This window comes from Onychomys torridus, unplaced genomic scaffold, assembly GCF_903995425.1.
Source record: "Onychomys torridus unplaced genomic scaffold, mOncTor1.1, whole genome shotgun sequence".
Lineage (NCBI taxonomy): Eukaryota > Metazoa > Chordata > Mammalia > Rodentia > Cricetidae > Onychomys > Onychomys torridus.
In genome coordinates, this window is record NW_023411600.1 from 41,738 (window position 1) to 52,889 (window position 11,152).

The 11,152-nt window shown below is 37.6% G+C and overlaps 1 gene segment (V, D, J or C); it reads left to right on the forward strand.

The window, feature by feature from the left end:
• The first annotated feature begins 1,616 nt into the window (after window positions 1-1,616).
• On the forward strand, window positions 1,617-2,113 carry LOC118575245. The segment is given in 2 exon segments: window positions 1,617-1,668; window positions 1,752-2,113. Coding segments are annotated over 2 exon segments (408 nt in total).
• The last annotated feature ends 9,039 nt before the right edge of the window (window positions 2,114-11,152 follow it).

The window sequence follows — 11,152 nt, forward strand, 5'->3', positions numbered from 1 at the left end:
ACAAAACAAAAAAGAATGCTACAATTTTGATGTCCCCCATGCAAGTACTTATTGTTTTGGAGGAGGGGGTGTAGTGTGGGTCCAAGAAGAAGTTGGAGAAAAGTGGGAGGAGGGATGAGGTACAAAAAATGAATTAAAAAAATTAAAAAAAAAAGGCACTGCAACTTCAGTATAAGCCATGATAAATCAACTTGCAGGGGAGCTCAGAACCAGCAGGGACACAATGAAGCCAATAATCCCCAGCAGAGAGATGAGGTTGGTGTGGTGGGGACTTCCAGATCTTTCCTATGTCCTCTCCTGTCCTGTTCTCATCACCAAAGATAGTATAACAATTTTTAAAACTATAACATGGATGGAGAGAAACTCCTAGGACTCACACCAAGCTGAGGTTCTATTGGCATTTGATAATGGATGAGGAAAACATAATAAATTTTCTTTGGATGATTACTGGAGTTTTCCTATGTACTAGTGAATGACCTCACCTATGTGTATATAGATAGCACTGATTGGACTCACCGTGTTAATAAAACAAAAGAGGTGAGGAATTTGGGAGAGAGACTTATTGGAAGGTCCCAAGTTTAACCATCATGGTATAGTGTGTATATATATGATCATAATATATTTTATACATGAATAAAAATTTCAAAGAATACAAATTATTAAATGTAAAAATAACAATTTTACATATGTTTAGAATTTTCATACACATGTATTTTGTACACTGTGTGTATTTCCGCCATAACCTCTACCCTTCATTTTCCTTCCTCTCCTAATTACCTTTATCTACTAGACAATTTCACGTACACTACATCATGTATTTGTATTCACAGTTGTGTCTAACTATGAGATATCTAAGAACTACTAGTGAGAGTCTCATTTAATGTCTGTGTTTCTGAGATCATCTTAATACATTTATCTCTAGTTGCATCGCTTTTTCTATAACTGATTTAGTTTCCACATTCCTTGCAATGAAAATCTTCTGTTGTATTGTTTATATAAACATGTATTCTTGATAAAAATCCTCTGTGGACAGTACATAGTTTATTTCTATAAGTTAGCTATTGTGATGTCACTACAATAATCATTGTGCAAATATATCTCAAGTATATTTACTTAGGGGACTTGGATGAGTTTCTTAGTATATAATCTGTTGGAAAGGCAAATATCAACTGCATATATCTGAAAGGCAATTGTAAATTTCAAACTTAGCAGGTTTTAAGGTTCCCACCACTATCATCATCATCATTATCACCATCATCATCATCATCACAACCACCATCAATCAATCAGATAACCTGATCACAAAGTAGAGCAACTGACTCAGGCCTGCAATCTATTGAGAGCTTAGGTCCTGATGTTATTTCCTCAGCTTCGTGCACAGGCCTCAGGTAAGGAGTGTGTTATACATTTCCTCAGAGAGGATTAGAGTATCCTGCTGCCTGACCCAGGTATCCTCTGCTTCTTTTCTTCTCCAGCTAAACTAGGTGTTCATTTAAGAAGTGTCCTGCTCATTAATATGCAAATTACTTGAGTCTAAGGTAGTAAATACAAGAAAGTCCACATGCCTGAACAACATATGATCAGTGTCCTCTCCACAGTCACTGAACACACAGGTCCTCACTATGGGATGGAGCTGGATCATCCTCTTCCTCTTGTTAGTAACTACAGGTAAGGGGCTTTCCAGTTCTAAACCTGAAGAAGGAACAGGGACTGAGGTGACAATGATATCCACTCTGTCTTTCTCTCCACAGGTGTCCACTCCCAGGTCCAACTGCAGCAGTCTGTTCCTGAGTTGAAGAGGCCTGGTTCCTCTGTGAAGTTGTCCTGCAAGGCTTCTAGCTACACCTTCACTGATGAATATATGAACTGGGTGAAGCAGAGGCCTAGTCAGGGCCTAGAGTGGGTTGGAAGAATTGATCCTGAAAATAATGATACTAACTACAATCAGAAGTTCAAGGACAAGGCCAGACTGACTGCAGACACATCCTCCAGCACAGCCTACATGGAGCTCAGCAGCCTGACACCAAAGGATTCTGCGGTCTATTACTGTAGAGTGACACAGTGTTTCAACCACATCCTGAGAAAACCTGGAGAAGAGGAAGCTGCCCTGTGATTGAGATGAAGAGATTAGCCTGGAGACTTATACAAAAATAATCATTCTGACTGTCCAAAATTTTGTCTGTCATTTCACAGTCTTACAGGGTGTTTGTCAACTTGTCAAAAGGACTTCTGGGAAGAAGTGATCCTGATTCAGGATGCCCTTAGAGTACACCATACCATACACTTGACCATTTGTTTACCAGTGACCACCTCCACTGACATGATTATTTTTTTAAGAAACTGAAATAGGACAAACTGTAGTAACTCATTATGATATAAATATTTTTTAAATCTATGGGACTGGAACTATTGCTGAAGTAGCTGGAAATGAGCTATAATATGAATCAGGCCAGTAAAAGACATATCAACAGCTTGTGCACAAACAAAGCCCCTTTCATTGTTTAATTTTATTTCCCTAAAACAAGCACAGGCAGTTTGTTGGAAGGGTCCCCACAGATTTTGAGGTAGGTGCTTTAACCTTTTCTATTAAATATAATTTTATGTCTTTGGTTATTGATACATCTGACCATGAATTGCATTTGGCAGTAGTAATCAAATCTCTTATTGTTTTAAGATTAAGGATGGAGCTGAGCATTATATTGTGGAGTCCCCAGGGTGTGGAGTCTGCTACTTTGGCAACAAGCTGGGCTCCTGCTCAGATAACACTGGGGAAAGAGCATTGGGATTCCAAGTTGGGAATGTAGTGCCCTGATCCTGTCATCAGCAGCCCTGTGTGCTCATTCTCCTGTTTCCTGAAATTGGATTCTCTTTGCCACCACCTTCCACATAGACTGGACCAGTGAAACTGCATTTTACATTTTGCAGGTATGTTAGATGGAGGTAATATTCTGAGGATGATTAGCATGTGTTAGTTTATAATATTTTTGTAAATCAACTTTTTCTTCCCATTTGAAACATATAAGAGGCCACAAGGATACAGCCAGAATCTGAGTTCTTTTGGGCAATCATTTTGTCATGCTTTTATTAAATAAACAATAGTATGAGGATTACAGTTAAAATTTGCTTTTAATAAGTAGACTGAAGAGACAAGGTAGATGCAGATTTTTTACCATTTGTCTGCTGCTCAGTAGCTTGTTGCAGATGATGGACAAAGTCATAAGTGACTCTGTATATTTCTGTGTATCATGGGAAATATACCTGTGGGAGTATTAACACCAAGAGCTTTATTCCAAGCCATTCCAGCAGTGTGGCTGCTTTAGCTGTTAACAGCTTGAGGGCTGGCAAGCAGCTGGGCCACTGTTTGGAAGTTTCCTTTTCTGATAATTTGATGATAAGTCATGTTTATAGTGGTCCCTGCCTTTGGTTATGAGCAGCAGTGGAATGGCATTCATCCATCCATTACTGAAGACACAGGCTAAAGAGAGGTATGATGAGAATTGTTTTCTTGAGTGTTTGTCATGCTAAGGTAATTATTTCATAAATATTTGTGAAAACATCTATTATTCCTATAGGAAAATGACTCCCAACCTCACTTTCTGTAACATTATTTTTGAAATCTTTCTATATTGAGAATGGAGGATTGGTTCATGGGCAGGATATTCCATGCTTTTCTAATGGCTGGAAACAGAGTCAGTAATTGTCCTGCTTGGATGCACTTTAAGGCCTTTTCTGGGTAAGGATCAATTAATATATTGACATCCTGAAGGGACATATGAAGAGAAGATGCAAGATGTTTAGTAGGAAGATATTATTTTCTGAGACTTTCTTTTCCTTTTATGAGACTAACCAACTAGCCTAAGCTGGTTCTACAACTTATCACCATTTTTTCCTCAAGATTCTGAAGGAGTCTCATGGTTGTGACCTCATGGATGTTTCTTAGTATTAGTCAATAGTTGATGAATTTATCTTGATTTTCCTTTGGTTCCAATTCATTTATCTAAGTTTTGTAGTTGGTTTGAACAGATTGATAATAAACTCAGATTCACAAATCGTGTTTGTATATCACATTAGGGAAAGAAATCAAAGTATTTCTCTTAAAGTCATTTAATCAAAAGCAAGCCCAAGTTTGATTCCCTACTTGATATTGCCTGTGTTGTCCTCTGATGTCCCTGTTGTATGAGGAGTCTGAATCTCTGTATCTGTCTCCATCTCTTGTTCTGTACCTCTCTCTCTGTGTTTCCCTATGACTCTGTCTCTCTCTGTGTCTCTGTTTCTCTCTCTGTATGTGTCTCTGTCTGTTGTTCTGTCTCTCTCTCCCTCTCTGTCCTTAACAAAGACTTTTACTGTATATTCTTTTAACAGCACAGAATGCATCACATGGGGAAAGAATAAGGGATATTTGACAGAAATCTTTAACAGAGTTTTACTAAGGATTAGTAACTTTTTCCAGCTAACTCAAACAATAAACAGTTCTACAATCCTCTTTTCATAAATCAAACAGTATCTGTATACTGTTTTCAGTGATTCTGGACACTCTTTTTATAAAGTTTATTGAAAGCTATATTATGTGTTTTCAGCAAATGGTTATTATAACATACATACAAACACACATGCATTAGTCCTCAGTGAAGAACATGGAAGAGCACACAAAATAAAGTTAGAGCTATGCATTATCTCATTGTGCAAAAGCTGATTATATGGGAAATCCAAGGCAAGTAAAGTTGGGTGTTACAATGTTCTCTTAAAGGCAGGTTAAACAAACAGTATGTGTGTGCAGCGTAATCACAGTCTGAACCATTTCAAAGTTCATCGTTCACTCTGGCTATGTCTTCCAGAAAAATTTTCAGTTTCTAAAAGTGTAAGAGATGTTTTTATCAAAATGTATTTCCACAAAAGTATAATTCCTGAGCTGGGTGTGGTGGTGCATGCCCTTAATCCCAGCACTTGGGATACTGGTGGCACATGCCTTTAATCCCAGCACTTGGGAGGCAGAGGCAGCTGGATCTCTGTGAGTTCAAGGCCAGCCTGGTCTCCAAAGTTTGTTCCAGAAAAGGCACAAGCTACACAGAGAAACCCTGTCTCAAAAAAACAAACAAAAATGTATATTTCCTGCAATTTCTTTAAAAGTACTATTAAAACATTTTTCACAGAACTTATTGACTTACACAATGTATGTACATGTTAATTGCCAATAGTTCTGAAATTATGCGTTATGCAGTATTCTCTAGTCTCATATTTACTGCCTTTCCAGTCTCAGTACTAATACCTACACTCTAAAGTCTTTACAGAACATGTACACTGATACAGCATCATATCCCACAGTCCATTGGGTGGCTGGAGGTCACACTTCTATAGAGCATGGGGTTTTGAATACAGTGTGAATATCAATCAGCCTGGAGACATGTGGTACCTAATAATCTCAAGATTTGATTCAATAAAAAGGCTTTTTTAGCTCAGAACAATAACATTTCATGCTTTTCTAGCACATTCCACCCACTACAAATATCAATGTCATTTGCTTAATTGTGTATGCAGCCATATGGGGAACACATTTTGGGGGGCATGAATCACTTAGGCTAGTTCATCGTTAAATCATATGCAAACCTATATTGAGTTCAAAATACTGTTTGAAATACTAGTGAGTTTATAATATATCCTCCTGTCTTCCTCCAACTGGAAAGTAGGGTTTGACCAGGGGAATCTTCTACTTCAGGCCTCAGTATTGAATGGGACTTTGTAATGTACTGGGAAGGCATTTGAGATTTGGGTATAAAAACTTGATTCAATCAGGATGACTTTCTTCTAGATCCATCCATTTGCCTGCAAACCTCATGTTGTCATTGTTTTTCTCTGCTGAGTAGTACTCCATTGTATATATGTACCATATTTTCTTTATCCATTCTTCAGTTGAAGGGCAACTAGCTTGTTTCCAGGATCTGGCTATTACAAACAAAGCTGATACGAAAATAGCTGAGCAAATGCCCTTGTGTTATGAGTGAGCACTCTTTAGGTATATGCCCAAGAGTGCTATAGCTGGATCTTGGGGGAGGTGGATTCCCAGTTTTCTAAGGAAGCGCCATTTTGATTTCCAAAGTGGCTGTAAAAGCTTGCATTCCCACCAGCAGTGGAGGAGAGATTCCCTTGCTCCACATCCTCTCCAGCATAAGCTGTCTTCTGTGTTTTTGATCTTAGCCATTCTGACAGGTGTAAAGTGGTATCTCAGAGTCGTTTTGATTTGCATTTCCTGGATAATTAGGGATGTTGAGCAATTCCTTAAATGTCTTTCAGCCATTTGAGATACTTCTGTTGAGAATTCTCTGTTTAGCTCTATAACCCATTTTTTAAAATTGGTTTGTTTAGTATTTTGTAGTCTAGGTTTTTGAGTTCTTTATATATTTTGGAGATCAGACCTCTGTCAGATGTGGGGTTGGTGAAGACCTTTTCCCATTCTGTAGGCTGTCACTTTGTCTTGTTGACCGTGTTCTTTGCTCTACAAAAGCTTCTTAGTTTCAGGAGGTCCTATTTATTAATTGTTGCTCTCAGTGTCTATGCTACTGGTGTTATATTTTGGAAGTTGTTACCTAAGCCAATGTATTCAAGACTACTTCCTACTTTCTCTTCTATCAGGTTCAATGTAACTGGATTTATGTTGAGGTCTTTGATCCACTTGGACTTGAGTTTTGTGCATGTTAATAGATAGGGATCTATTTGCACTCTTCTTCATGTTGATATCCAGGTATGCCAGCCCCATTTGTTGAAGATGCTTTCATTATTCCATGGTGCAGTTTTGGCTTCTATGTCAAAAATCAAATGTTCATAGGTTTGTGGGTTAATGTCAGAGTCTGCAATTCAATTCCATTGGTCCACATGTCAGTTTTTATGCTAGTACCAAGCTGTTTTTATTTCTATAGCTCTATCGTAGAGCTTGAGGTTAGGGATTGTGATGCCTCCAGAGGTTGCTTTATTATACAGGATTCTTTTAGCTATCCTAGGTTTTTTGTTTTTCCTTATGAAGTTAAGTATTGTTCTTTCCAAGTTTGTGAAGAATTGTGTTGGGATTTTGATGGGGATTGCATGGAATCTGTAGATTCCTTTTGATAAGATCTCCATTTTTACTATGTTAATTCTATCTATCCATGAGCATGGGAGATCTTTCCATTTTCTGATATCTTCTTCGATTTCTTTCTTCAGAGACTTAAAGTTCTTATCATACAGGTCTTTCACTTGTTTAGTTAGGGTTGCCCCAAGGTATTTTACATTATATTATTTGTGGCTATTGAAAAGGATGATGTATCTCTGATTTCTTTCTCAGCCTGTTTATCTTTTGTATATAGGAGGGCTATGGCTTTTTTGAGTTAATCTTGTTTCCTGCCAGCTTACTGAAGGAGTTTATTAGCTGCAGGAGTACCCTGGTAGAATTTTTGGGGTCACTTATGTGTACTATCATATCATCTGCAAATATTGAAAGTTTGACTTCTTTTCCAATTTGTATCCCATTGATCTCCTTTTGTTTTCTTATTGCTCTAGCTAGAATTTCAAATACTATGTTTGAATAAGTATGGGGAGAGTGGACAGCCTTGTCTTGTTCCTGATTTTAGTGGAATCACTTGGAGTTTCTCTACATTTAATTTGATGTTGGCTGTTAGCTTGCTGTAAATTCCCTTTATTATGTTTAGGTATGTTCCCTGTATTCCTGATCTCTCTACAACCTTTATGATGAAGGGGTATTGGAGTTTGTCAAAGGCTTTTTCAGCATCTAATGAGATGATCATGTGTTTTTTTTTCTTTCAGTTTGTTTATATGGTGTATTACATTGACAGATTTTTGTATGTTGAACCATCCTTGCATCCCTAGGATGAAGTCTACTTGGTCATGGTGGTTAATTTTTTTTTTTGATGTGTTCCTGGATTTGGTTAGCCTGTATTTTGAGTATTTTTGCATCAAGTTCATGAGGGAGATTGGTCTGTAATTCTCTTTCTTTGTTGCAGCTTTGAGTGGTTTGGGTATCAGGGTAACTGTGGTCTCATAAAAATAGTTTGGTAAAGTTCCTTTTGTTTCTATTGTGTGGAACAGTATTGGTATTAGGTTTTCTTTGAAAATTTGGTAGAATTCTGCACCAAAACCTTCTGGTCTATTTTTTGTTTGTTTGTTTGTGAGACTTTTAATGATAGTTTCTATTTCCTTAGGGGTTATTGGTGTATTTATATTGTTTATCTGGTCTTGATTTAACTTAGTTATGGGGTAACTATCCAGAAAACTATCCATTTCTTTCAGATTTTCCAATTTTGTGGAGTATAGGTTTTTGAAGTATGACCTGATGATTCTTGGATTTCCTCATTGTCTTTTGTTATGTCTCCCTTTTCATTTCTTATTTTGTTAATTTGGATGCTCTCTCTCTGCTTTTTGGTTAATTTGAATAAGGGCTTGTCTATATTGTTGATTTTCTCAAATAACCAACTCTTTTTTTCATTGATTCTTTGCATTGTTCTCTTTCTTTCTATTTTATTGATCTCAGCCCTCAATTTGATTATTTCCTGGCATTTGTTTCTCCTGGGTGAGTTTGCTTCTTCTTGTTCTAGATCTTTCAGTTGTGCTGTTAAGGCACTAGTGTGAGATTTCTCCAAGTTCTTTTTGTGGGCATTCAGTGCTATGAGTTTTCCTCTTAGCCCTGCTTTCATAGTGTCCCATAAGTCTTGGTATGTTGTACATTACTTTTCATTGACTTCTAGGAAATCTTTCATTTCTTTCTTTATTTCTTCCTTGACCCCATTGGTGATTCAATTGGGCATCATTCAGTTTCCATGAGATTGTAGGCTTTCTGTAATTTTTGTTGTTGTTGAAATATAACTTTAAGTCATGGTAGTCTGATAAGATAAAGGAGATTATTTCAATTTTTTTGTATCTGTTGGGATTTGCTTTGTGACTAAGCATGTGGTTGATTTTGGACAAGGTTCCATGGGGTGCTGAGAAAAAGGTACATTTTGTGTGTGTGTGTGTTAGGGTGGAATATTCTTTAGATAGCTATTAAGTCCATTTGAGTCATAGTGTCTGTTAGGTCCCTTATTTCTCTGTTAGGTTTCTGTCTGGCAGACCTGTCCATTGGTGAGAATGGGGTGTTGAAGTCTCCTACTACTAGTATATGGGGTTTGATGTGTGATTTAAGCTTTAGTAATGTTTCTTTTACAAATGTAGGTGCCCTTGTATTGGGGGCATAAATATTCAGAATTGAGACTTCATCTTGTCGGATTTTCCCTGTGATAAGTATGTAATGTCCTTCCCAATCTCTTTTGATTGATTTTAGTTTGAAGTCTATTTTATTAGATATTAGAATAGCTCCACCAGCTTGCTTCTTAAATCCATTTGACTGGAAAGTCTTTTTTCCTGCCTTTTATTCTGTGATAGTGTCTGTCTTTGAAGTTGAGGTATGTTTCTTGTATGCAAGCAGAAGGTTGGATCTTATTTTTGTATCCATTCTGTTACTCTGTGTCTTTTTATAGGTGAATTGAGACCATTAATATTAATGGATATTAATGACCAGTGTTTATTAATTCCTGTTATTTTTTGGTTGGTAGTGTTGTATGTTTACCTTCTTTGGTATTTGTTGGTATGAGACTATCTATTGCCTGTGTTTACATGGGTTTTCCTAACTTCCTCAGGTTGAATTTTTCCTTCTAATGCTTTCTGTAGGGCTGGATTCATAGAAAGATATTTTTTAAATCTTGTTTTATCATGGAATATTTTGTTTACTCCGTCTATGTTGGTTGAAAATTTTGCTAGGTATAGTAGTGTGGGTTTGTATCCATGGTCTCTTAGTATCTGCATAAAGTTTGTCCATCACCTTCTGGCTTTTAGAGTCTCCACTAGAAGTCAGGTGTCATTCTTATGGGTCTGCCTTTATATGTTACTTGGCCTTTTTCCCTTGCAGCTCTTAATATTTTTCCTTTATTCTGTATGTTTAGTGGTTTAATTATTATGTGGCGAGGGGGCTTTTTTTGGATTCAGTCTATTTGGTATTCTGTAACTTTCTTGTATCTTTATAGGCATTTCCTTCTTTAGGTTGGGAAAGTTTTCTTCTATGATTTTGTTGAATATATTTTCTATGCCTTTGAGTTGGTATTCTTCTCCTTCTTCTATCCCTATTATTCTTAGGTTTGGTCTTTTCCTGGTATCCCAAATTTACTGGACATTTTGGGTCATGACTTGGTTGGCTTTAGTGTTTTATTTTACTGATGAATCAATTTCCTCTATGGTATCTTCAATGCCAAAGATCTGCCTTTCCATCTCTTGCATTCTGTTGGTTATGCTTGCATCTGTAGTTCCTGTTCATTTACTTAGATTTTCCACTTCCAGCATTACCTCAGTTTGTGTCTTCTTTATTGTCTTGATTTCAAATCTTGAACTGTTTTCCTCACTTGTTTAATTGCTTTGTTTTGGCTTTCTTTAAGGCATTTACTGATTTCTTCCCAATTTTTGTTTGACTTTTCCTCAAATTCTTTAAGGAAAGTTTTTCATTTGCTCTTTCAAGATATCTATCATCTTCTTAAGGTAATTTTTAAAGGTTGATTTCTTCTGTGTCTTCTGTGTTGGGATGTTCAGGTCTTGCTAATATATGTTCTGATGGAGCCATATTGGTTTTTATGTTGTTAACTGAATTTTTGCACTGGCATCTACCCATCTCTTTCTCCACTTGGTGCAAGTAGTGTCTATGTCTGAGGGAGCCTCTCTTGGTCTGATCAATAGTATTGGTCCAGTGGGAGCTCTTGGTCTAATCAATGCTGATGGATTCTTTGTCTCAAGGGAGCAGCTCTTACTTAGTCCAATTGGTGCTCATGGGCTCTGTCTCAGTGAGTAGTTGCAGTCTTGGCATGGATGGGTTGGGAGGGGTATGGCTTGTGGGTTACAGGGTCTGGCGGGGGATGGTGGTACAGTGACCTGTCTGCAGTAGGTCTGCCTGAATACTCTCCTGAAACTGGGACTGCAATGGGTGGTGGTGTAGGGGCACAGGTTTGTGCCCCTGGGCCCAAAGTCGGGGACTGGGGTGTTCGGGTATGAGGATATAGCCTCACCTCATAGTCCAATTGGGTGCTGGTGAGCTCTGTCTCAGGGAATAGTTGCAGTCTTGGAGGATGGGTGAGATTTGGGGGAGGTGGGG